This window comes from Oncorhynchus mykiss, chromosome 27 (genome assembly GCF_057628025.1).
Source record: "Oncorhynchus mykiss isolate SJ-2025 chromosome 27, ASM5762802v1, whole genome shotgun sequence".
In the NCBI taxonomy this organism is placed as follows: domain Eukaryota; kingdom Metazoa; phylum Chordata; class Actinopteri; order Salmoniformes; family Salmonidae; genus Oncorhynchus; species Oncorhynchus mykiss.
The window spans coordinates 44,236,008-44,263,652 of NC_143048.1; the positions used below are offsets into that span (position 1 = coordinate 44,236,008).

General features: G+C 44.8%; 1 protein-coding gene across 2 annotated transcripts in view; it reads left to right on the forward strand.

The window, feature by feature from the left end:
* LOC110508067 (aldehyde dehydrogenase family 3 member A2) overlaps nucleotides 1-27,047 on the forward strand; it is a 32,939-nt gene extending 5,892 nt beyond the window's left edge. Inside the window, exons 4-11 of one of the 2 annotated variants that reach the window (XM_036965656.2) lie at nucleotides 240-342; nucleotides 9,484-9,569; nucleotides 10,171-10,379; nucleotides 12,380-12,497; nucleotides 20,677-20,818; nucleotides 21,434-21,600; nucleotides 21,951-22,050; nucleotides 25,084-27,047. In XM_036965656.2, coding sequence (XP_036821551.2) covers nucleotides 240-342; nucleotides 9,484-9,569; nucleotides 10,171-10,379; nucleotides 12,380-12,497; nucleotides 20,677-20,818; nucleotides 21,434-21,600; nucleotides 21,951-22,050; nucleotides 25,084-25,376 — 1,218 coding nt within the window. In that variant the 3' untranslated portion in view covers nucleotides 25,377-27,047. Of the gene's footprint in view, nucleotides 1-239; nucleotides 343-9,483; nucleotides 9,570-10,170; nucleotides 10,380-12,379; nucleotides 12,498-20,676; nucleotides 20,819-21,433; nucleotides 21,601-21,950; nucleotides 22,051-23,239; nucleotides 23,598-25,083 lie in introns of those variants that run through there. The other variant, XM_036965654.2, reaches the window with a different exon arrangement.
* Nucleotides 27,048-27,645: the final 598 nt, after the last annotated feature.

The following is a 27,645-nucleotide window of genomic DNA, read 5'->3' on the forward strand; positions in this document are numbered from 1 at the left end:
ACTACTACTCTCTTAGAAAGAAGGTCCTACGGCTGTCTCCGATTGGAGAATCATTTGAATAACCCCTCCCACAGAGGGTTCTATATGAAACCCAACACGGTTCTACATGGATCTCAAAAGGTTTCTTCTAAAAGTTCTCCCCATGGGGACAGCTGAAGGAGATTTTTATTTCTAGGAGTATATATGTGAACCATTTAGCCACCGACTGAGAGGATTAATACAGTTTCATGTAATTGAAGGTATACATCCAGCCAGAGCCCCTGGGAGTGGTCCTCATCATCGGGGCCTGGAACTATCCCTGGGCCCTCACCCTGCAGCCCCTGGTCGGGGCCATCGCTGCTGGTACTATGTTTATCTTTCCCCTCCATTACTATTCCTCCATAGCTGTGTTTATTTTCAGCGTTGCCTTAGATTGTAAACTGTTATGTTCAAAACTTATACATTTCATGGTGGTAAAGATGGGGAGAGGTCTGGCTGTAATAAAGAGATGCTCTGCTTTTTTGACACCACACTCCCCAAAGCAAGTCCTGCAGGCTCTAGTTTTATCTTATCTTGATTATTGCCCAGTCGTGTGGTCCAGTGCTGCAAGGAAAGACCTAGTTAAGCTGCAGCTGGTCCAGAACAGAGTGGCACATCTTGCTCTACATTGTAATCAGAGGGCTGATATAAATACTATGCATGTCAGTCTCTCTTGTCTATGAGTTGAGGAGAGACTGACTGCATCACTTCTTTTTCTAAGAAACATTGATCTGTTGAAAATCCCAAATGGTTTGGATAGTCAACTTACACACAGCTCTGACACACACACTTACCACACCAACCAAATTTGTCTCCACTTTTGTGGATTGGGGTGATCAGTCCTTGGTTCCAAATATTGGGGAAGATGCCAGAGGTAAGGATGATGTTAAAGAGTTTTAGTATAGCCAATTGGAATTTGTGGTCTGTATATTTGATCATTTCATTGAGGATACCATCAACACCACAGGCCTTTTTGAGTTGGAGAGTTTGTATTTTGTCCTGTAACTCATTCAATGTAATTGGAGAATCCAGTGGGTTCTGGTAGTCTTTAATAGTTGGTTCTAAGATCTGTATTTGATCATGTATATGTTTTTGCTCTTTGTTCTTTGTTATAGAGCCAAAAAGATTGGAGAAGTGGTTTACCCATACATCTCCATTTTGGATAGATAATTCTTCGTGTTGTTGTTTGTTTAGTGTTTTCCAATTTTCCCAGAAGTGGTTAGAGTCTATGGATTCTTCAATTACATTGAGCTGATTTCTGACGTGCTGTTCCTTCTTTTTCCGTAGTGTATTTCTGTATTGTTTTAGTATAGCACTGTGCCATGCCAGGGGATGGTCTGGTTAATATAGTACTGTACCAGGGGATGGTCTGGTTAATATAGCACTGTACCAGGGGATGGTCTGGTTAATATAACACTGTACCAGGGGATGGTCTGGTTAATATAACACTGTGCCAGGGGATGGTCTGGTTAATATAGTACTGTACCAGGGGATGGTCTGGTTAATATAGCACTGTACCAGGGGATGGTCTGGTTAATATAACACTGTACCAGGGGATGGTCTGGTTAATATAACACTGTACCAGGGGATGGTCTGGTTAATATAACACTGTACCAGGGGATGGTCTGGTTAATATAGCACTGTACCAGGGGATGGTCTGGTTAATATAGCACTGTGCCATGCCAGGGGATGGTCTGGTTAATATAACACTGTACCAGGGGATGTTTGTGTTAATATAGCACTGTACCAGGGGATGGTCTGGTTAATATAGCACTGTACCAGGGGATGGTCTGGTTAATATAGCACTGTGCCATGCCAGGGGATGGTCTGGTTAATATAGCACTGTACCAGGGGATGGTCTGGTTAATATAGCACTGTGCCAGGGGATGGTCTGGTTAATATAGCACTGTGTCAGGGGATGGTCTGTGTTAATATAGCACTGTACCAGGGGATGGTCTGGTTAATATAGCACTGTGCCAGGGGATGGTCTGGTTAATATAACACTGTGCCAGGGGATGGTCTGGTTAATATAGCACTGTACCAGGGGATGGTCTGGTTAATATAGCACTGTGCCAGGGGATGGTCTGGTTAATATAACACTGTACCAGGGGATGGTCTGGTTAATATAGCACTGTACCAGGGGATGGTCTGGTTAATATAGCACTGTACCAGGGGATGGTCTGGTTAATATAACACTGTACCAGGGGATGGTCTGGTTAATATAGCACTGTGCCAGGGGATGGTCTGGTTAATATAGCACTGTACCAGGGGATGGTCTGGTTAATATAGCACTGTGCCAGGGGATGGTCTGGTTAATATAGCACTGTACCAGGGGATGGTCTGGTTAATATAGCACTGTACCAGGGGATGGTCTGGTTAATATAGCACTGTACCAGGGGATGGTCTGGTTAATATAGCACTGTACCAGGGGATGGTCTGGTTAATATAGCACTGTGCCATGCCAGGGGATGGTCTGGTTAATATAGCACTGTACCAGGGGATGGTCTGGTTAATATAGCACTGTGCCAGGGGATGGTCTGGTTAATATAACACTGTACCAGGGGATGGTCTGGTTAATATAACACTGTACCAGGGGATGGTCTGGTTAATATAACACTGTACCAGGGGATGGTCTGTGTTAATATAGCACTGTGTCATGGGATGGTCTGGTTAATATAACACTGTACCAGGGGATGGTCTGTGTTAATATAGCACTGTACCAGGGGATGTTTGTGTTAATATAGCACTGTACCAGGGGATGGTCTGGTTAATATAGCACTGTACCAGGGGATGGTCTGGTTAATATAGCACTGTACCAGGGGATGTTTGTGTTAATATAGCACTGTACCAGGGGATGGTCTGGTTAATATAACACTGTACCAGGGGATGGTCTGTGTTAATATAGCACTGTGTCATGGGATGGTCTGGTTAATATAACACTGTACCAGGGGATGGTCTGTGTTAATATAGCACTGTACCAGGGGATGTTTGTGTTAATATAGCACTGTACCAGGGGATGGTCTGGTTAATATAGCACTGTACCAGGGGATGGTCTGGTTAATATAACACTGTGCCAGGGGATGGTCTGGTTAATATAGCACTGTACCAGGGGATGGTCTGGTTAATATAGCACTGTGCCAGGGGATGGTCTGGTTAATATAGCACTGTACCAGGGGATGGTCTGGTTAATATAACACTGTACCAGGGGATGGTCTGGTTAATATAACACTGTACCAGGGGATGGTCTGGTTAATATAACACTGTACCAGGGGATGGTCTGGTTAATATAGCACTGTACCAGGGGATGGTCTGGTTAATATAACACTGTGCCAGGGGATGGTCTGGTTAATATAACACTGTACCAGGGGATGGTCTGGTTAATATAGCACTGTACCAGGGGATGGTCTGGTTAATATAGCACTGTACCAGGGGATGGTCTGGTTAATATAGCACTGTACCAGGGGATGGTCTGGTTAATATAACACTGTACCAGGGGATGGTCTGGTTAATATAACACTGTGCCATGCCAGGGGATGGTCTGGTTAATATAGCACTGTGCCAGGGGATGGTCTGGTTAATATAACACTGTACCAGGGGATGGTCCGGTTAATATAACACTGTACCAGGGGATGGTCTGGTTAATATAACACTGTACCAGGGGATGGTCTGGTTAATATAGCACTGTACCAGGGGATGGTCTGGTTAATATAACACTGTGCCAGGGGATGGTCTGGTTAATATAGCACTGTGCCAGGGGATGGTCTGGTTAATATAACACTGTACCAGGGGATGGTCTGGTTAATATAACACTGTACCAGGGGATGGTCTGGTTAATATAACACTGTACCAGGGGATGGTCTGGTTAATATAGCACTGTACCAGGGGATGGTCTGGTTAATATAGCACTGTGCCAGGGGATGGTCTGGTTAATATAGCACTGTGCCAGGGGATGGTCTGGTTAATATAGCACTGTACCAGGGGATGGTCTGTGTTAATATAGCACTGTACCAGGGGATGGTCTGGTTAATATAACACTGTACCAGGGGATGGTCTGGTTAATATAGCACTGTACCAGGGGATGGTCTGGTTAATATAACACAATGTGCCAGGGGATGGTCTGGTTAATATAACACTGTACCAGGGGATGGTCTGGTTAATATAACACTGTACCAGGGGATGTTTGTGTTAATATAGCACTGTACCAGGGGATGGTCTGTGTTAATATAGCACTGTACCAGGGGATGGTCTGTGTTAATATAGCACTGTACCAGGGGATGGTCTGGTTAATATAGCACTGTACCAGGGGATGGTCTGGTTAATATAACACTGTACCAGGGGATGGTCTGGTTAATATAGCACTGTACCAGGGGATGGTCTGGTTAATATAGCACTGTACCAGGGGATGGTCTGGTTAATATAACACTGTACCAGGGGATGGTCTGGTTAATATAGCACTGTACCAGGGGATGGTCTGGTTAATATAGTACTGTACCAGGGGATGGTCTGTGTTAATATAGCACTGTACCAGGGGATGGTCTGTGTTAATATAGCACTGTACCAGGGGATGGTCTGGTTAATATAGCACTGTACCAGGGGATGGTCTGGTTAATATAACACTGTACCAGGGGATGGTCTGGTTAATATAGCACTGTACCAGGGGATGTTTGTGTTAATATAGCACTGTACCAGGGGATGGTCTGGTTAATATAGCACTGTGCCAGGGGATGGTCTGGTTAATATAGCACTGTACCAGGGGATGTTTGTGTTAATATAGCACTGTACCAGGGGATGGTCTGGTTAATATAACACTGTACCAGGGGATGTTTGTGTTAATATAGCACTGTACCAGGGGATGGTCTGGTTAATATAACACTGTGCCAGGGGATGGTCTGGTTAATATAACACTGTACCAGGGGATGGTCTGGTTAATATAGCACTGTACCAGGGGATGGTCTGGTTAATATAACACTGTGCCATGCCAGGGGATGGTCTGGTTAATATAGCACTGTACCAGGGGATGGTCTGGTTAATATAACACTGTACCAGGGGATGGTCTGGTTAATATAACACTGTACCAGGGGATGGTCTGGTTAATATAACACTGTGCCAGGGGATGGTCTGGTTAATATAACACTGTGCCATGCCAGGGGATGGTCTGGTTAATATAGCACTGTACCAGGGGATGGTCTGGTTAATATAGCACTGTACCAGGGGATGGTCTGGTTAATATAGCACTGTACCAGGGGATGGTCTGGTTAATATAGCACTGTACCAGGGGATGGTCTGGTTAATATAACACTGTACCAGGGGATGGTCTGGTTAATATAACACTGTACCAGGGGATGGTCTGGTTAATATAGCACTGTACCAGGGGATGGTCTGGTTAATATAGCACTGTACCAGGGGATGGTCTGGTTAATATAGCACTGTACCAGGGGATGGTCTGGTTAATATAACACTGTACCAGGGGATGGTCTGGTTAATATAACACTGTACCAGGGGATGGTCTGGTTAATATAACACTGTACCAGGGGATGGTCTGGTTAATATAGCACTGTACCAGGGGATGGTCTGGTTAATATAACACTGTGCCAGGGGATGGTCTGGTTAATATAGCACTGTGCCAGGGGATGGTCTGGTTAATATAGCACTGTACCAGGGGATGGTCTGGTTAATATAGCACTGTACCAGGGGATGTTTGTGTTAATATAGCACTGTACCAGGGGATGGTCTGGTTAATATAGCACTGTGCCAGGGGATGGTCTGGTTAATATAGCACTGTGCCAGGGGATGGTCTGGTTAATATAGCACTGTACCAGGGGATGGTCTGTGTTAATATTGCACTGTACCAGGGGATGGTCTGGTTAATATAGCACTGTACCAGGGGATGGTCTGGTTAATATAGCACTGTACCAGGGGATGGTCTGGTTAATATAGCACTGTACCAGGGGATGGTCTGGTTAATATAGCACTGTACCAGGGGATGGTCTGGTTAATATAACACTGTACCAGGGGATGGTCTGGTTAATATAGCACTGTACCAGGGGATGGTCTGGTTAATATAGCACTGTACCAGGGGATGGTCTGGTTAATATAACACTGTACCAGGGGATGGTCTGGTTAATATAGCACTGTACCAGGGGATGGTCTGTGTTAATATAGCACTGTACCAGGGGATGGTCTGTGTTAATATAGCACTGTACCAGGGGATGGTCTGGTTAATATAGCACTGTACCAGGGGATGGTCTGGTTAATATAACACTGTACCAGGGGATGGTCTGGTTAATATAGCACTGTGCCAGGGGATGGTCTGGTTAATATAACACTGTACCAGGGGATGGTCTGGTTAATATAGCACTGTACCAGGGGATGGTCTGGTTAATATAGCACTGTACCAGGTGATGGTCTGTGTTAATATAACACTGTACCAGGGGATGGTCTGGTTAATATAGCACTGTACCAGGGGATGGTCTGGTTAATATAGCACTGTACCAGGGGATGTTTGTGTTAATATAACACTGTACCAGGGGATGGTCTGGTTAATATAGCACTGTGCCAGGGGATGGTCTGGTTAATATAACACTGTGCCAGGGGATGGTCTGGTTAATATAGCACTGTACCAGGGGATGGTCTGGTTAATATAGCACTGTACCAGGGGATGGTCTGGTTAATATAGCACTGTACCAGGGGATGGTCTGGTTAATATAGCACTGTACCAGGGGATGGTCTGGTTAATATAGCACTGTACCAGGGGATGGTCTGGTTAATATAACACTGTGCCAGGGGATGGTCTGGTTAATATAACACTGTACCAGGGGATGGTCTGGTTAATATAGCACTGTACCAGGGGATGGTCTGGTTAATATAACACTGTACCAGGGGATGGTCTGGTTAATATAGCACTGTACCAGGGGATGGTCTGGTTAATATAGCACTGTGCCAGGGGATGGTCTGGTTAATATAACACTGTACCAGGGGATGGTCTGGTTAATATAGCACTGTGCCAGGGGATGGTCTGGTTAATATAACACTGTACCAGGGGATGGTCTGGTTAATATAGCACTGTGCCAAGGGATGGTCTGGTTAATGTAGCACTGTGCCAGGGGATGGTCTGGTTAATATAGCACTGTACCAGGGGATGTTTGTGTTAATATAGCACTGTGCCAGGGGATGGTCTGGTTAATATAGCACTGTGCCAGGGGATGGTCTGGTTAATATAACACTGTGCCAGGGGATGGTCTGGTTAATATAACACTGTGCCAGGGGATGGTCTGGTTAATATAACACTGTACCAGGGGATGGTCTGGTTAATATAACACTGTACCAGGGGATGGTCTGGTTAATATAACACTGTACCAGGGGATGGTCTGGTTAATATAGCACTGTACCAGGGGATGGTCTGGTTAATATAACACTGTACCAGGGGATGGTCTGGTTAATATAGCACTGTACCAGGGGATGGTCTGGTTAATATAACACTGTACCAGGGGATGGTCTGGTTAATATAGCACTGTACCAGGGGATGGTCTGGTTAATATAACACTGTACCAGGGGATGGTCTGGTTAATATAGCACTGTACCAGGGGATGGTCTGGTTAATATAACACTGTACCAGGGGATGGTCTGGTTAATATAGCACTGTGCCATGCCAGGGGATGGTCTGGTTAATATAACACTGTACCAGGGGATGGTCTGGTTAATATAACACTGTACCAGGGGATGGTCTGGTTAATATAGCACTGTACCAAGGGATGGTCTGTGTGGAAGATCAAGTTCTTATGTTCCCATTGTTATTTTAGTCAGCAAAAAGCCTCTCTTGATTTTCCATAAGGAGGTTCATTTTGTAATCTTTTCTTGCCTTTACTTACACAGAGTACTTACTGTATTGTATTTCCCTCTGAACAGCGGGAGGCAGCTTCAAAGGCCTCTCCATTTGGGTGGAGTAGACTGTTGGATTCTCCTGCCATTGTTGGGCTGAAGGGCACCTCTCCATTTGGGTGGAGTAGACTGTTGGATTCTCCTGCCATTGTTGGGCTGAAGGGCACCTTTCCATTTGGGTGGCGTAGACTGTTGGATTCTCCTGCCGTTGTTGGGCTGAAGGGCACCTCTCCATTTGGGTGGAGTAGACTGTTGGATTCTCCTGCCATTGTTGGGCTGAAGGGCACCTCTCCATTTGGGTGGAGTAGACTGTTGGATTCTCCTGCCATTGTTGGGCTGAAGGGCACCTCTCCATTTGGGTGGAGTAGACTGTTGGATTCTCCTGCCGTTGTTGGGCTGAAGGGCACCTCTCCATTTGGGTGGAGTAGACTGTTGGATTCTCCTGCCGTTGTTGGGATGAAGGGCACCTCTCCATTTGGGTGGAGTAGACTGTTGGATTCTCCTGCCATTGTTGGGCTGAAGGGCACCTCTCCATTTGGGTGGAGTAGACTGTTGGATTCTCCTGCCGTTGTTGGGCTGAAGGGCACCTCTCCATTTGGGTGGAGTAGACTGTTGGATTCTCCTGCCGTTGTTGGGCTGAAGGGCACCTCTCCATTTGGGTGGAGTAGACTGTTGGATTCTCCTGCCATTGTTGGGCTGAAGGGCACCTCTCCATTTGGGTGGAGTAGACTGTTGGATTCTCCTGCCATTGTTGGGCTGAAGGGCACCTCTCCATTTGGGTGGAGTAGACTGTTGGATTCTCCTGCCGTTGTTGGGCTGAAGGGCGTTGACACCTCTCACTTGACACGTCAGTGCTAATTGAAGTTGTATCAAGCTTGGTAGCCTTAATTTAGCATTCAGTCCTTATAAGGTAAAATATGTCATTGTAATGTATTTTTCTTCTTGGCTTTTGGAAATAAAATATAGCTTCAGACTAAACATTACTCAATCAGTTTGAGGTTGGATGGCGTTTTCAGGTGCTGTATATCTTGGGAATTATAATCTTTGGTAGTTGTAAACCTTCCATGCAATTCCATAATTCCGTCCAAAATCAGGTTGTAGGTTTTGAGTTTTGATTTGGAGTGAAGGTTATGTTGTAGAGGGTGGCATCCTGTTCCTGACAAAAAAAAAACTAATTTTATCTAACTCTAAATCTATCTCTTTTTTTTTAACATGCTGAAAAATGCAGGAGCTCATCTTCTCATAACTCTCTCTCTCTCTGTGTTTCTCCCTCTCTGTTTCTCCCTCTCTGTTTCTGTCACTCTGTTTCTCTCTCTCTCTCTCTCTCTCTCTCTCTCTCTCTCTCTCTCTCTCTCTCTCTCTCTCTCTTTCTCAATTAAATTCAATTCAAGGGCTTTATTGGCATGGCAAACATGTGTTAACATTGCCAAAGCAAGTGAGGTAGATAATATATAAAGTGAATATATAAAGTGAAATAAACAATAAAAATTCTCTCTCTCTCTTCTCTCTCTCTCTCTCTATCTCTATCTCTCTCTCTCTCTCTCTCTCTCTCTCTCTCTCTCTCTCTCTCGCTCTCGCTCTCTCTAGGCAATGCCGCTGTGGTGAAGCCATCTGAGCTGAGTGAATACTCAGCTAGTCTCCTCAAAGCTCTGCTCCCACGATATCTGGACCAGGTACCTATTCTATTCCCCCTTGTCTCTCATTGTATAAGAATATAAATGTAGAGATATCTGGCTGAAGTTACTGGAAAACTACTGTGATTACCGTGACTGTCAACCACTAGTTGGAAATCAGTGATTTAGTTCCAATGTGTTCACCTCACCTCGTACTGTATGTTCTATAGACAAGTCTTCTATTGTTGTCATGCCAATCATACATACTAGCTACAGATACATACTGCTGTCTTGAGTAAATGTCCAACGGCTGGCTCGCCGCCCAGAATTCTTAAAGGGATAGTACACATCACTCTGAACCACCTGTGAGGGACAGTATATGAACAAGCATCTGACAAACGTTGGTTCTGTGTAACTGTCCTTTTTAAAGGGGAAGTTCAGGATTTTACAACTTTATGTTAGATGGTTTCTCGTAATGAAAGTAGTCTATGTGCCAGGGAGAACTGTAATCCACGGTTTGGTTTTCTATATTTTAACAGCCACTTTAGCTTCAGCTAACTTTAGCCGCTGCTAGCTAACAATCAAGGGAAAGTGACAGGGGCAATTTGCAAAACATATTGGCTAAATGAACTGAAATCCTTATTTTCCTGGGTCTTCCCAGGAGCTGTACCCTGTAGTGTGTGGGGGTGTCTCAGAGACCCAGGAGTTGCTGCGTCAGCGTTTCGACCACATCTTCTACACAGGGAACAGCACTGTGGGTAAACTGGTGATGGAGGCCGCAGCCCGACACCTCACCCCTGTGACCCTGGAGCTGGGAGGGAAGAGCCCCTGTTACATTGATAAGGACGTCGACCTCAGAGTTGCGTGCCGGTCAGTAACTTCATACAATAGAGCTAGCTTTAGCCGTTAGCACTCCGATAGGGAATTTTAGCTTTAGCCGTTAGCACTCCGATAGGGAATTTTAACTTTAGCCGTTAGCACTCCGATAGGGAATTTTAACTTTAGCCGTTAGCACTCCGATAGGGAATTTTAACTTTAGCCGTTAGCACTCCGATAGGGAATTTTAACTTTAGCCGTTAGCACTCCGATAGGGAATTTCAGCTTTAGCCGTTAGCACTCCGATAGGGAATTTTAGCTTTAGCCGTTAGCACTCCGATAGGGAATTTTACCTTTATCACATTTTTTCTAGCTAGCATAGCAGTTTTAGCCGCTGAAAAGATCAAGAGTCAATGGCGCTATTGGTTTATACGCTACAATATCACTCCGTTATACTTTACCTTGGCTAATGTTTTTTGCAGTGGTTTACTGGTGACTTTTAAAAACATTTAGAAGGATTGAAGACATGGCAGTTCATTGCCGACCACGGTACTGCAGGCATTGTTTACAGAAATCATGATCTGCAATGACCCCCATTGTAGTGAATGACCCCCATTGAAGTGAATGACCCCCATTGAAGTGAATGACCCCCATTGTAGTGAATGACCCCCATTGTAGTGAATGACCCCCAGTGTAGTGAATGACCCCCATTGTAGTGAATGACCCCCACTGTAGTGAATGACCCCCATTGTGGTGAATGACCCCCACTGTAGTGAATGGAAAAATTGCGATCTTCGTGTAATTAAAAATGCTCAGAAGGCAATCATTGTACCAATATTTACAGTACTGTGCAGCCGTCTTCATAGACCTTGCCAAGGCTTTCGACTCTGTCAATCACCGTATTCTTATCGGCAGACTCAGTAGCCTCGGCTTTTCGGATGACTGCCTTGCCTGGTTCACCAATTACTTTGCAGACAGAGTTCAGTGTGTCAAATCGGAGGGCATGCTGTCCGGTCCTCTGGCAGTCTCTATGGGGGTGCCACAGGGTTCAATTCTCGGGCCGACTCTTTTCTCTGTATATATCAATGATGTTTCTCATGCTGCGGGCGATTCCCTGATCCACCTCTACGCAGACGACACCATTCTATATACTTCCGGCCCGTCCTTGGACACTGTGCTATCTAACCTCCAAACGAGCTTCAATGCCATACAGCACTCCTTCCGTGGCCTCCAACTGCTCTTAAACGCTAGTAAAACCAAATGCATGCTTTTCAACCGTTCGCTGCCTGCACCCGCACGCCTGACCAGCATCACCACCCTGGATGGTTCCGACCTTGAATATGTGGACATCTATAAGTACCTAGGTGTCTGGCTAGACTCTAAACTCTCCTTCCAGACCCATATCAAACATCTCCAATCGAAAATCAAATCAAGAGTCGGCTTTCTATTCCGCAACAAAGCCTCCTTCACTCACGCCGCCAAACTTACCCTAGTAAAACTGACTATCCTACCGATCCTCGACTTCGGCGACGTCATCTACAAAATTGCTTCCAACACTCTACTCAGCAAACTGGATGCAGTTTATCACAGTGCCATCCGTTTTGTCACTAAAGCACCTTATACCACCCACCACTGCGACTTGTATGCTCTAGTCGGCTGGCCCTCGCTACATATTCGTCCACAAACCCACTGGCTCCAGGTCATCTATAAGTCTTTGCTAGTTAAAGCTCCGCCTTATCTCAGCTCTGGTTAAATAAAGGTGAAATAAATAAAATAAAAAATAAATAAAATTCTAATACACCAGATTAATCAGTTCAAGAACATCTGGTGTATTAGAAGCAATTAATGATACCATGATTGTCTTTGGGAAAAAAATGAATTACACAAAGATTGATCATAAAGATTACAATTGGGAGGCGCAGGGTTTAGGAGTCATTTGACGTAATTCTAATATACATGCTTAGCTCTCTGCCCCAAGGCTGAAGCATCAGAAGCATCGAAAAGGAAACATTTTCAAGTTATCTACTTTATCCCTGTGATTTTGTCCACCACAGGCGTATCACCTGGGGGAAGTTTGTGAACTGTGGTCAGACGTGCATCGCCCCAGACTACATCCTGTGTGAACCCAGCATCCAGAACAGAGTGGTGGAGGGCATCCGGCAGACACTACTGGTCTCGTACTTAATCTATCTCTCTCTATCCCTATCTCGATCATCATCCCTCTCTCTATCTAAATCAAATTCTAATCAAATGTATTTATATAGCCCTTCGTACATCAGCTGATATATCAAAGCGCTGTACAGAAACCCAGCCTAAAACCCCAAACAGCAAGCAATGCAGGTGTAGAAGCACGGTGGCTAGGAAAAACTCCCTAGAAAGGCCAAAACCTAGGAAGAAACCTAGAGAGGAACCAGGCTATGAGGGGTGGCCAGTCCTCTTCTGGCTGTGCTGGGTGGAGATTATAACAGAACATGGCCAAGATGTTAAAATGTTCATAAATGACCAGCATGGTCAAATAATAATAATCACAGTAGTTGCCGAGGGTGCAACAAGTCAGTAGTAGGAGTAAATGTCAGTTGGCTTTTCGTAGCCGATCATTGAGAGTGTCTCTACCACTCCTGCTGTCTCTAGAGAGTTGAAAACAGCAGGTCTGGGACAGGTAGCACATCCGGTGAACAGGTCAGGGTTCCATAGCCACAGGCAGAACAGTTGAAACTGGAGCAGCAGCACGGCCAGGTGGACTGGGGACAGCAAGGAGTCATCATGCCAGGTAGTCCTGAGGCATAGGGCTCAGGTCCTCCGAGAGAAAGAGAGAATTAGAGAGAGCATACTTAAATTCACACAGGACACCGAATAAGACAGGAGAAATACTCCAGATATAACAGACTGACCCTAGCCCCCCGACACATAAACTACTGCAGCATAAATACTGGTGGCTGAGACAGGAGGGGTCAGGAGACACTGCGGCCCCATCCGATGATACCCCTGGACAGGGCCAAACAGGCAGGATATAACCCCACCCACTTTGCCAAAGCACAGCCCCCACACCACTAGAGGGATATCTATATATTTATCCCTCTTTCGATCTTCATCCCTCTCTATCTATATATTTCTCTATCTCTATCCCTCTATCTATATCTCTATCCCTCTATCTATATCTCTATCCCTCTATCTATATCTCTATCCCTCTATCTATATCTCTATCCCTCTATCTATATCTCTACCCCTCTATCTATATCTCTACCCCTCTATCTATATCTCTACCCCTCTATCTATATCTCTATCCCTCTATCTATATCTCTACCCCTCTATCTATATCTCTACCCCTCTATCTATATCTCTACCCCTCTATCTATATCTCTATCCCTCTATCTATATCTCTATCCCTCTATCTATATCTCTACCCCTCTATCTATATCTCTATCCCTCTATCTATATCTCTACCCCTCTATCTATATCTCTATCCCTCTATCTATATCTCTACCCCTCTATCTATATCTCTACCCCTCTATCTATATCTCTACCCCTCTATCTATATCTCTACCCCTCTATCTATATCTCTACCCCTCTATCTATATCTCTACCCCTCTATCTATATCTCTATCCCTCTATCTATATCTCTACCCCTCTATCTATATCTCTATCCCTCTATCTATATCTCTACCCCTCTATCTATATCTCTATCCCTCTATCTATATCTCTACCCCTCTATCTATATCTCTATCCCTCTATCTATATCTCTATCCTCTATCTATTTCCATAGCGCGCCCTCTCTCTCTCTATATATATATATATATATATATATATATATATATATATATAGTTGAAGTCTGAAGTTTAGATACACTTAGGTTGGGGTCATTAAAACTAGTTTTTCAACCACTCCACACAGTTCTTGTTAATAAACTATAGTTTTGGCAAGTCGTTTAGGACTTCCAACAATTGTTTACAGAGATTATTTCACTTATAATTCACTGTATCACAATTCCAGTGGGTCAGAAGTTTAGATAGACTAAGTTCACTGTGCCTTTAAACAGCTTGGAAAATTCCAGGAAATTATGTCATGGCTTTAGAAGCTTCTTTAGTAGACCTCGACATGTCTGCTTCATCCTTGGGAGCAATTTCCAAACACCTGAAGGTACCACGTTCATCTGTACAAACAATAGTACGCAAGTATAAACACCATGGGACCACGCAGCCGTCATACCGCTCAGGAAGGAGACGCATTCTGTCTCCTAGAGATGAATGTACTTTGGTGCGAAAAGTGAAAATTAATCCCAGAACAACAGCAAACGACCTTGTGAAGATGCTGGAGGAAACAGGTACAAAAGTATCTATATCCACAGTAAAACGAGTCCTATATCAACATAACCTGAAAGGCCGTTCAGCAAGGAAGAAGACACTGCTCCAAAACCACCATAAAAAAGACAGACTATGGGGACAAAGATCGTACTTTTTGGAGAAATGTCCTCTGGTCTGATGAAACAAAAATAGAACTGTTTGACCATAATGACCATCGTAATGTTTGGAGGAAAAAGGGGGAGGCTTGCAAGCCGAAGAACTCCATCCCAACCGTGAAGCACGTTGGTGGCAGCATCATGTTGTGGGGGTGCTTTGCTGCAGGAGGGACTGTTGCACTTCACAAAATAGATGGCATCATGAGGTAGGAAAATTATGTGGATATATTGAAGCAACATCTCAAGACATCAGTCAGAAAGTTAAAGCTTGGTCACAAATGGGTCTTCCAAATGGACAATGACCCCAAGCATACTTCCAAAGTTGTGGCAAAATGGCTTAAGGACAACAAAGTCAAGGTATTGGAGTGACCATCACAAAGCACTGACCTCAATCCTATAGACAATTTGTGGGCAGAACTGAAAAAGCGTGTGCGAGCATCGAGGCCTACAAACCTGACTCAGTTACACCAGCTCTGTCAGGAGGAATGGGCCAGAATTTACCCAACTTATTTTGGGAAGCTTGTGGAAGGCTACCTGAAAAGTTTGACCCAAGTTAAACAATTTTAAGCAAATGCTACCAAATACTAATTGAGTTTATGTAAACTTCTGACCCACTGGGAATGTGATGAAAGAAATCAATGCTGAAATAAATCATTCTCTCTGCTATTATTCTGACATTTCACATTCTTAAAATAAAGTAAAGTGGTGATCCTACCTATTACGTCACAGCCTTATTTTAAAATAGATTAAATAAAACTGTTTCCAGATCAATCTACACACAATACACCATGATGTATTAATAATGTAATTTATAAATACCCTATTTACATACAGTACCACTCAAAAGTTTGGACACACCTACTCATTCAAGAGTTTTTCTTTATTTGAACTATTATCTACATTGTAGAATAGTAGTGAAGACATCAAAACTATGAAATAACACATATGGAATCATGTAGTAACCAAAAACGTGTTAAACAAATCAAAATATATTTAACATTTTAGATTTTTCAAAGTAGCCACCCTTTGCCTTTGCACACTCTTGGCATTCTCTCCACCAGCTTCACCTGGAATGCTTTTCCAACAGTCTTGGAGGCGTTCCCACTTATGCTGGGCACTTTTTTTGCTGCTTTTCCTTCACTCTGCGGTCCAATTCATCCCAAACCATCTCAATTGGGTTGAGGTCGGGTGTTTGTGGAGGCCAGGTCATCTGATGCAGCACGCCATCACTCTCCTTATTGGTCAAATAGCCCTTACGCAGCCTGGAGGTGTGTTTTGGGTCATTGTCCTGTTGAAAAAAAATTATAGTCCCAATAAGTGCAAACCTTATGGGATTGCGTATCGCTGCAGAATGCTGTGGTAGCCATGCTGGTTAGGTGTGCCTGAAATTCTAAATAAATCATCAACAGTGTCACCAGCAAAGCACCCACACACCATCACACCACCTCCTCCATGCTTCACGGTGGGAACCACACATGCGGAGATCATCCGTTCATCTACTCTGCATCTCACAGAGACACGGCAGTTGGAACCAAAAATCTCAAATTTGGACTCATCAGACCAAGGGACAGATTTCCCCCGGTCTAATGTCCATTGCTCATGTTTCTTGGCCCAAGCAAGTCTCTTCTTATTATTGGTGTCCTTTAGTAGTGGTTTCTTTACAGCAATTCGACTATGAAGACCTGATTCACGCAGTCTCCTCTGTATAGTTGATGTTGAGATGTGTCTGTTACTTGAACTCTGTGAAGCATTTATTTGGGCTGCAATTTCTGAGGCTGGTAACTCTAATGAACTTATCCTCTGCAACAGAGGTATCTCTAGGTCTTCCTTTCCTGTGGTGGTCCTCATGAGAGCCAGTTTCATCGTAGCGCTTGATGGTTTTTGCGACTGCACTTGAAGAAACTTTCAAAGTTCTTGAAAATTTCCAGATGGACTGACCTTCATGTCTTAACGTAATGACGAACTGTCATTTCTCTTTGCTTATTTGAGCTGTTCTTGCCATAATATGGACTTGGTCTTTTACCAAATAGGGCTGTCTTCTGTATACCACGTCTACCTTGTCACAACTGATTGGCTCAAATGCATTAAGAAGAAATAAATTCCACAAATTAACTTTTAACAAGGCACACCTGTTAATCAAAATGCATTCCAGGTGACTTCCTCATGAAGCTGGTTGAGAGAATGTCAAGTGTAAAGATGAGACTGAGAGTCGGTAAGCAAGTTCAGGGAGTGAAAACATTTACTTAATAAATCAACAAAACATGAACACCTGGTGACCCGTCATCAAAGGGTGGCTACTTTAAAGAATCTAAAATATATTTTGAATTTTTTACTACATGATTCCATGTGTTATTTCATATTTTTGATGTCCTCACCATTATTCTACAATGTAGAAAATAGTAAAAATAAAGAAAAACCCTTGAATGAGTAGGTGTGTCCAAATTTTTGACTGGTACTGTAAGTATTCAGACCCTTGCTATGAGTCTCAAAAATTATACTTGATGTTTCTACAGCTTGATTGGAGTCCACCTGTGGTAAATTCAGTTGATTGGACATGATTTGGAAAGGCACACACTTGTCTATATAAGGTCCCACAGTTGAAAGTGCGTGTCAGAGCAAAAAACAAGCCATGAGGTTGAAAGAATTGTATTGATTGTGTCAAGGCACAGATCTGGGGAAGGGTACCAAAAAATGTCTGCAGCATTGAAGGTCTCCAAGAACACAGTGTTCTCCATCATTCTTAAATGGAAGAAGTTTGGAAGCACCAAGACTCTTCCTAGATCTGGCCGCCCGGCCAAACTGAGCAGTCGGGGGAGAACGGCCTTGGTCAGGGAGGTGACCAAGAACCCGATGGTCACTCTGACAGAGCACCAGAGTTCCTCTATGGAGATGGGAGAACCTTCCAGAAGGACAACCATCCCTGCAGCACTCCACCAATCAGGCTTTTTTGCTGGAGTGGCTAGATGGAAACCACTCCTCAGTAAAAGGCACATGACAGCCCACTTGCAGTTTGCCAAAAGGTACCTAAAGACTCTGACCATGAGAAACAAGATTATCTGGTCTGATGAAACCAAGATCGAACTCTTTGTCCTGAATGCCAAACATCACGTCTGGAAGAAACATGGCACCATCCCTATGGTGAAGCGTGGTGGTGGCAGCATCATGCCGTGGGGATGTTTTTCAGAAGCAGGGACTGGGAGACTAGTCAGGATCGAGGGAAAGATGAACGGAGAGATCCTCTATTAAAACCCGCTCCAGAGCGCTCAGGACCTCAGATTGGGTTGAAGGTTCACCTTTCAACAGGACAACCACCCTAAGCACACAGCCAAGACAATACAGGAGTGGCTTCGGGACAAGTCTCTGAATGTCCTTGAGTAGCCCAGCCAGAGCCCGGACTTGAACCCAATCGAACATCTCTGGAGAGACCTGAAAATAGATGTGCAGCGATGCTCCCCATCCAACCTGACAGAGCTTGAGAAGATCTGCAGAGAAGAATTGGAGAAACTGGTGTGGCAAGCTTGTAGCGTCATACCCAAGAAGACTTGAGGCTGTAATCATTACCAAAGGTGCTTCAACAAAGTACTGAGGGTCTGAATATTTATGTAAATGTGATATTTCCTTCTTTTTAAAAAAAATACATTTGCAAACATTTCTAAAAACCTGTTTTTGCTTTGTCACTAGGGGTAATTGTGATGTCATTATGGGGTATTGTGATGTCATTATGGGGTATTGTGATGTCATTATGGGGTATTATATGTAGATTGATGAGCAAAAAATATATATTTATTCCATTTTAGAATAAGGCTGTAATGTAACAAAATGTGGAAAAGGTCAAGGGGTCTGAATACTTTCTGAATGCACTGTATATCTCTCTCTCCATCTATCTATATTCCTCTCTCTATATCTATCTCTCTCTACATATATCTATACCCCTCTTTCTCTTCCTATCCCCGACTCTCTCTCTCTTCATCTATGCCTCTCTCTCTATCCCTCTCTCTATCTTTTCATGTATCTCTACCAGGGGAGAAGGACTGCCCCCTCTATCCTTTCATGTATCTCTACCGGGGGAGAACGACTTCCCCCTCTATCTTTTCATTTATCTCTACCGGGGGAGAATGACTGCCCCCTCTATCTTTTCATTTATCTCTACCGGGGGAGAACGACTTCCCCCTCTATCTTTTCATTTATCTCTACCGGGGGAGAATGACTGCCCCCTCTATCTTTTCATGTATCTCTACCGGGGGAGAACGACTCCCCCCTCTATCTTTTCATTTATCTCTACTGGGGGAGAACGACTCCCCCCACTATCTTTTCATGTATCTCTACCGGGGGAGATCGACTCCCCCCTCTATCTTTTCATGTATCTCTACCGGGGGAGAAGGACTCCCATTGAAGCCATGGAAGTTCACTGTCGACCACGGTACTGGAGGCATTGTTTGCAGAAAACAGGATTCCCCATTATAGTAAATGGAAAAATGTATATCTTCGTAGTCAATGTTCGTGTAATGAAAAATGTTTAGAAGACAATCATGGTACCAATAATTGCTTCTAATACACCAGATGTATGTTCTTGAACCGATTTATTTTAAAATAACCCACACACAAGTTATAAGGATAATTTAATTGCTAATGGCAGCCTGCAGTACCCTGGTCGGCCTTCAACTTCAGTAAACGGCTTCTGCATACATCGGTTCGGTTTGCTCCTAGCAGAACTCGGCCAATCAAAGCGACCGTGTGTGCTTGCATACTCCTTAAAGACCTTCGTTTGAAAAAACAAGGGAAAAAAACGGCAATATTTGTTTTTTTGTCCCTGTTGAGCCACCGTAGCAACAACAGAGCAAGAAAAGACTTCCTCAAAATAGTCCAAATGAATTTAAGACGTATCAAGGAATCTGTCATTCATTTTGACGTTTCTGCCAAGGAGGAGGTCCTAGTATTTCTCAATTGAAAGAATGTGAATGAACACTAGTCGTCTCTTGTTGAATGAACACTAGTCGTCTCTTGTTGAATGACACTAGTCGTCTCTTGTTGAATGACAACAAACGCTTCACGTTCCTACTCCTACTAGGAGTGTTACTGATAGCTGCTGGGTCTGATAGCTGCTGGGTCTGATAGCTGCTGGGTCTGATAGCTGCTGGGTCTGATAGCTGCTGGGACTGATAGCTGCTGGGACTGATAGCTGCTGGGTCTGATAGCTGCTGGGTCTGATAGCTGCTGGGACTGATAGCCGCTGGTTCTGATAGCTGCTGGGACTGATAGCTGCTGGGTGTGATAGCTGCTGGGTCTGATAGCTGCTGGGACTGATAGCTGCTGGGTCTGATAGCTGCTGGGACTGATAGCTGCTGGGACTGATAGCTGCTGGGACTGATAGCTGCTGGGTCTGATAGCTGCTGGGACTGATAGCTGCTGGGACTGATAGCTGCTGAGACTGATAGCTGCTGGGACTGATAGCTGCTGGGACTGATAGCTGCTGGGACTGATAGCTGCTGGGTCTGATAGCTGCTGGGTCTGATAGCTGCTGGGATTGATAGCTGCTGGGACTGATAGCTGCTGGGACTGATAGCTGCTGGGTGTGACAGCAGGGCCGGATAGCTGCTGATAGCTGCTGGGCCGGATAGCTGCTGGGACTGATACTCGCAGGTGCTTTTTCAAAGCCTATGTCAGATACTCCAGTGAGTGTAATTTTCTTATAAAAGGAGCTGACTTGAAAGAAGGTATGTAATTGAAAATGTGTTTATTCTTTTGTTTCTAGCAATATTCATACACAAATTATAACCAAACCAAATCCGCGTTAAAGTATTTAAATAAATGTGCTGACCCCTTGCAGTACTTCCGCATGGACCCCAGGTTGAAGAACCCCAAAATAATACAAAGATTGTTTTCCTTAATCCAAGGAGTTCTATGGGCCCGACCCCAAATCCTCCCCTGACTATGGCCGCATCATCAACCAGCGCCACTTCAACCGCGTAATGGCTCTACTGGATGGCTACACAGCGGCGCTAGGGGGCCAGAGTGACTCATCACAGCGCTACATTGGTAGGCAGACTGATAGGGCTCACAGATATTTGGTGATACATTTGTAGTTGACTTGGGTTGTAATAGTAGTGTATTTGACCTCACGTTCCAACATGCCAGGGACATTTCCCAAAGTTCCAAGGTTTTCCAGATATCCCAGTTGAAGGATTCCCAGTTGAAGGATTCCCAGTTGAAGGACTCCCAGTTGAAGAATTCCCAGTTGAACGATTCCCAGTTGAAGGATTCCCAGTTGAAGGATTGCCTCCCTGCTTATTCCCTCTTGATTCCAGGAATATCCCAACTGGCAATCCTCCAACTAAGAATTGACCAATTGGCATTATCCAACTGGTATTTCTCCAACTGGGGATTTCTCCAGCTTGGGATTTCTCCAACTGAGTTTTCTCCAACTGGGGATTTCTCCAGCTTGGGATTTCTCCAACTGAGTTTTCTCCAACTGGGATTTCTCCAACTGGGGATTTCTCCAGCTTGGTATTTCTCCAACTGGGTATTTCTGGAATACCGAGGACTTTGGGAAAGTTCCGGAAATGTTGCAGTTGGAAATCCTCCAACTTGAATTTCTGAAACACTTGGGAACTATGCTTGGTTGGCCAAAAACCCTGACCTCTGACCCCTCAGCCCCCACGGTGGTGAAGGACGTGCCCCCCCATGCTAGGCTGATGCAGGAGGAGATCTTCGGCCCTCTGTTGCCCATAGTGACCGTCAGCGACATAGATGACGCCATCCACTTCATCAACGAGAGAGAGAAGCCCCTGGCGCTCTACGTCTTCTCCTCCAACAAGAAGGTCTGGAGGGAGCTAGTGAGCAAGCTATGGAGTAAGGCTGAATCCCAAATCAATCCCTGGGACCTTACGCTCATCTGGATATGTTATATAAATGAATTAGTAAGGAGACATGGTGAAACTTCACACGGTGGAGAGATTGAGAGATTGACTGAGATCTCCACAAGTGGGTTTCGGGGTTGATTTGGGATTGGGCCACATTTAGGTGAGCTCTTGGTGAAATGTGATTATACTGTAAGAAGGTGAGCTGTTACTGCGGCAACAACATTTGTAATTATATTGGTATGTACGGTATGTATTTACATATGGGGGGGCTGATAAAAGACATCCCTCTCTCCGTCTCTGTCCATAAGGTGATAAAGCGAATGCTGGCTGAGACTACCAGTGGCGGGGTGACAGTCAACGACGTTATGATGCACTACACCCTCAACTCTCTGCCCTTCGGGGGTGTAGGTAAGAAGTGTTCTATGATACTTTACACGCACGCCAAGTCTTTGGGATGTTGCCTAGCCAGACCTAAGTTGGCAAGCTAGCCGGTATTGGGTCGATGCTGGTTAACTGATGGCAGCTGATATGATAGCATGCCACTGCCGGCCTAACCACAGCTTGCCACTACAATAGTCATGCCTACGGCAGTCCAATGGTGGCTTGCCTGCGGTAGACAGACAGACTGAGTCTAAATTCACCCTTTGCCCCAATGCCCCCACTAACTTGTTGCCTATGGTAACAGAACCTCATTCCAACACTACCACACATTTGTCCAGGACCAACACCTGCTAGTCAAGCCTTGGCAAAACTTCTACTGTAAGTAACTTACTGACTTTACCTGCATATCGGCCACAGAGGTCAGAGAAAATTTGCAAGCAACAAACGTAGTGCGTCCTCGGGACTGATTTTGCGGGTAGCCTGAGTCGGAGGGTAGCCTGAGTCGGAGGGCAGCGCATCCTTGGGACTGAGTCGGAGGGTAGCCTGAGTCGGAGGGTAGCCTGAGTCGGAGGGTAGCCTGAGTCGGAGGGTAGCCTTAGTCGGAGGGCAGCGCATCCTTGGGACTGAGTCGGAGGGTTGCCTGAGTTGTAGGGTAGCGGATCCTTAGGACTGAGTTGGAGGGTAGCGCAAGTCGGAAGGGAAGCGTGAGTCGGAGGGTAGCGTGAGTCGGAGGGTAGCCTGAGTTGGAGGGTAGCACGTCCTTGGGACTGAGTCGGGGGGTAGCCTGAGTTGGAGAGTAGCACGTCCTTGGGACTGAGTCGAGGGGTAGCCTGAGTTGGAGAGTAGCACGTCCTTGGGACTGAGTCGGGGGGTAGCTTGAGTTGGAGAGTAGCACGTCCTTGGGACTGAGTCGGAGGGTAGCCTGAGCCGGAGGGTAGCACGTCCTTGGGCCTGAGTCGGAGGGTAGCCTGACCCGGAGAGTAGCACGTCCTTGGGACTTAGCCGGGGGGTAGCTTGAGTTGGAGAGTAGCAGATCCTTGGGACTGAGTCGGAGGGTAGCTTGAGTTGGAGAGTAGCACGTCCTTGGGACTGAGTCGGAGAAATACTGCTAGAGCGTCATGCAGCTAACGTCTAATCCTTAACAACAAGTCACATGAACCCCTGACCCCCCACCCCCCTCATTTGACCCTAGCCCTGTGACCTCTGAACCCCACAGGTCAGAGTGGAACAGGCAGGTATCATGGGAAACACACCTTTGACCAGTTAAGCCACCATCGGGCGTGTCTGGTCAAGTCCCTGGGCATGGAGGAGGTCAACATGGTGTGGTATCCACCCCAGAACCACCAGAAGGCTCACAGGGTCAGGCTGGCATTGAGGACCCCACTGGTCGACTTCTCTAGGAAAACCTACATCTGGGCCGTGACGGCCACCGTCTTTGCTTTCGGTCTCTTGGTCACCTTGACTGCCATCCTGCTAATTGCTGGTGGCCTGAACTGCACCTGTTGGAGGGTCTGGCAAATCTGGCGCTAGCCAGTCTGTACCTGTATTGGCCGACGTACACTAACGTTCAAAAGTTTGGGGTCACTTAGAAATGTCCTTGTTTTTGAAAGAAAAGCACATTTTACGTCCATTAAAATAACAACAAATTGATACAGCGTAGACATTGTTAGTGTTGTAAATGACTATTGTAGCTGGAAACGGCTGATTTTTAATGGAATATCTACATAGGCGTACAGAGGACCATGATCAGCAACAATCACTTCTGTATTCCAATGGCACGTTGTGTTAGCTAATCCAAATGTATCATTTTAAAAGGCTAATGTATTATTAGAAAACCCTTTTGTAATTATGTTAGCACAGCGGAAAACTGTTGTCCTGATTAAAGAAGCAATAAAACTGGTCTTCTTTAGACTAGTTGAGTATCTGGAGCATCAACATTTGTGGGTTCAATTACAGGCTCAAAATGGCCAGAAACAAAGACCTTTCTTCTAAGAAATGAAGGCTATTCTATGCGAGAAATTGCCAAGAAACTGAAGATCTCGTACAACGCTGTGTACTACTCCCTTCACAGAACAGCGCACACCGTCTCTAACCAGAATAGAAAGAGGAGTGGGAGGCCCCGGTGCACAACTGAGATTCAGATGGGCAAAAGAACACAGACACTGGACAGAGGAACTCTGCCTAGAAGGCCAGCATCCCGGAGTCGCCTCTTCACTGTTGATGTTGAGACGGGTGTTTTGTGGGTACTATTTAATGAAGCTGCCAGTTGAGGACTTGTGATGACTTGTTTTCTAATAATCAATTAGCCTTTTAAAATGATACATTTGGATTAGCTAACACAACGTGCCATTGGAACACAAGAGTGATGGTTGCTGATAATGGGCCTCTGTACACCTATGTAGATATTCCATAAAAAATCTGCCGTTTTAAGCTACAATAGTCATTTACAACATTAACAATGTCTACACCGTATTTCGAATCAATTTGACATTATTTTAATGGACAAAAACTGTGCTTTTCTTTCAAAAACAGGACATTACCAAGTGGCCCCAAACTGTTGAACGTTAGTGTACATTTAACAAAAGACATGTCCCTGTGTCTGGTTTCCTTGGCTTTAGAATATTGTCTATTGGCTTTGTGTGTCTGTCTCTGTGACTAAACACCTTGTTGGTGCCAAACTCTTGACTGCTGTTTGTGGTTTTGGCTTTCAACCCCCCAATCCTCTGTAATGACGATGAGCCACTGACTTTAATCTTCCATTTTAATCTATCATTTAATTCTAGTCAGACAGCCAATTTGTCATTCAGCTTTGATTGTTTACCTCTTGTTAAAGCACTGATCAAGATCTAGAATGACCAAAACTGCTTTCACATATAAAGTCACATAGAAGAGGTTTGCTGGAATGGAAAGCAACATACACTAACTAACATTGTGCATCGCTGATTTTCGACTAAAATTCCAATAACTGAGATTTCTGAGATTTCAGGAAGGCCTGGGAAACGCTGCATGAACGTCATAACATTTAATGTTTCTAACCCTTACTGCCCCCCCCCCCCACAGGTCAGAGTGGAACAGGCAGGTATCATGGGAAACACAGCTTTGACCAGTTCAGCCACCATCGGGCGTGTCTGGTCAAGTCCCTGGGCATGGAGCGGGTCAACATGCCGCGGTATCCACCCCAGAACCATCAGAAGGCTCGCAGGGTCAGGCTGGCCATGAGGACCCCACTGGTCGACTTCTCCAAGGGCACCTACATCTGGGCCGTCACGGCGTCCATTGTGGCTCTGGGACTCCTGGTCGCCCTGACTGTGATTCTAATACTAGCGGCCGGCGTCAGCTGTACCTGTTGGTGATTGATGGATAGACACAGGGGGGGTTAGGGGGGGTTTGTGGGGGTTAGTGAGGGTTCGTGGGGGTTAGTGGGGGTTAGTGGGGTCCGTGGGGGTTAGTGGGGTTACGGTTGCATTTTTGGAATCGTTCACAAAAATTCCCTGTTTTTTCCAGAAATCCTGTTTAGAAGATTTCTGATTTCCTGCTTCTTCATTTATGATTACGGGAATCTTCCTTACCGGGGTTTCTCAAGAAAACCTGAGAATCTTGGGAAAGAGTCGAGACACAGTGAACTGTTGTATTAATACATAAAGGTCAAGGCATTATGTGAATATTATTAGTTTGTTTGTCCATGTCTTCCTTTTCTATTATGTCGGTTGTATGAATTTGTATCTAATGACTGTTTTTCCATTTTATTTTTTAAATGATATTATAAAATATTATTTATGAAGTTCTCTCACTTAACTACAGTTTAAAAGAGGAAGTAGACTAATCCATTTACAACCATGTCTTTAGTAGGTCTGATGTTCAGCTCACATAACCCTTTGATGAATATGTCCCAGTGTTACAGAGATGTTGTTTCCTCTTTCCTTTTAAAGTGGATGGTGGTACTAGAGGAGGGGGGGGGGGGGGTGTAGCTGTCAGCGTTGTTTTTATTCTCCTGCTGCACTTGGTAGCCCTGCCTGGTCTGTACAATAATGTCAATTCGATCTTTATTGTCCATTTCTGGACGTGCCTTTTGTGTCTCTCCTGCAACAGTTGCACACACCCCAGGTTCCATCCCAAATTACATACTATTCCCGATATGGTGCACTACTCTTGAACAGGGCCTATAGGGCTCTATCTTTTATTAGCATCACTAAATAGTATATATTTAAGCAATACGGCCCAAGGGGGTGTGGTATATGGCTAATATACCACAGCTAACGTCTGTTCTTAGGCACGACGCAACGCAGAGTGCCTGCATACATCTATTAGCCGTGGTATATTAGCCATATACCACAAATCCTGAGGTGTCTTATTGCACTTATAAACTGGTTACCAGCATACACAGAACAGTAAACAAGTAGTTTTGCGTCATACCTGTGGTATATTTAAGCAATAAGGCACGAGGGGGTGTGGTATATGGCCAATATACCACGGCTAAGGGCTGTTCTTAGGCAAAACCGCAACGCACCGCACCGCAATGTGCCTTATTGCTGTTATAAACTGGTTACCAACGTAATTAAAGCAGTAAAAATACATGTTTTTTCATACCCGTGGTATATGGTCTGATATACCACGGCTGTCAGCCAATCAGCATGCAGGACTCAAACTACACAGTTTGTAATACCAATTTAGATCATTACCTAAGGTTCAGACTGTAGAACCTTAGGATTGGGTTTGTTTTTTACCCAGAGTTTATACACAGTACTGTGTTTAGGCTGTTACAAATAATTATATATTAAACACCAGGTGGCAGCAGAGAGCTGCTCTGATTTTACAAATCCGTTATCATAAATAACCAGCCTGTTACATGCTCTTGGATGCCTTTCTCTCCTCAGCCATCTAATAGCCTGGTGGTTAATGCTGGTGAATACAGCCAGGCATTATGGAGTAATTGTTCACTCACTGTTGTCAATAAAAAACAAATTGTGTTGTCAATTCTTTTTTAAACAATAGTGTTGTCAATAAAAAAATGATGGTGTAATCTGTAATGTCTCTATAAATCTAGTCTGGGTCTGGTCTGGTCTGGTTTAGTCTAGTGTGGTATAGTGTAGTCTGCTCTAGTGTGGTCTATTGTAGTCTGGTCTAATGTGATCTGGTCTAGTCTAGTGTGGTCTGGTTTTATCTGGCCTAGTTTAGTCTGGGTCTAGTCTAGTGTAGTCTAGTCATGTCTGGTCTAGTGTAGTCTATTCTGGTGTATTCCGGTATAGTGTAGTCTGGTCTGGTGTATTCTGGTCTGGTTTAGCTGGTACCATAAAGCTGCACATACCAAGTACTGTGGAACAGAGGGAGTCGAGGTGGGGAGGTCTGGTCTGGTTTAGCTGGTACCATAAAGCTGCACATACCAAGTACTGTGGAACAGAGGGAGTCGAGGTGGGGAGGTCTGGTCTGGTTTAGCTGGTACCATAAAGCTGCACATACCAAGTACTGTGGAACAGAGGGAGTCGAGGTGGGGAGGTCTGGTCTGGTTTAGCTGGTACCATAGAGCTGCACATACCCAGTACTGTGGAACAGAGGGAGTCGAGGTGGGGAGGTCTGGTCTGGTTTAGCTGGTACCATAAAGCTGCACATACCAAGTACTGTGGA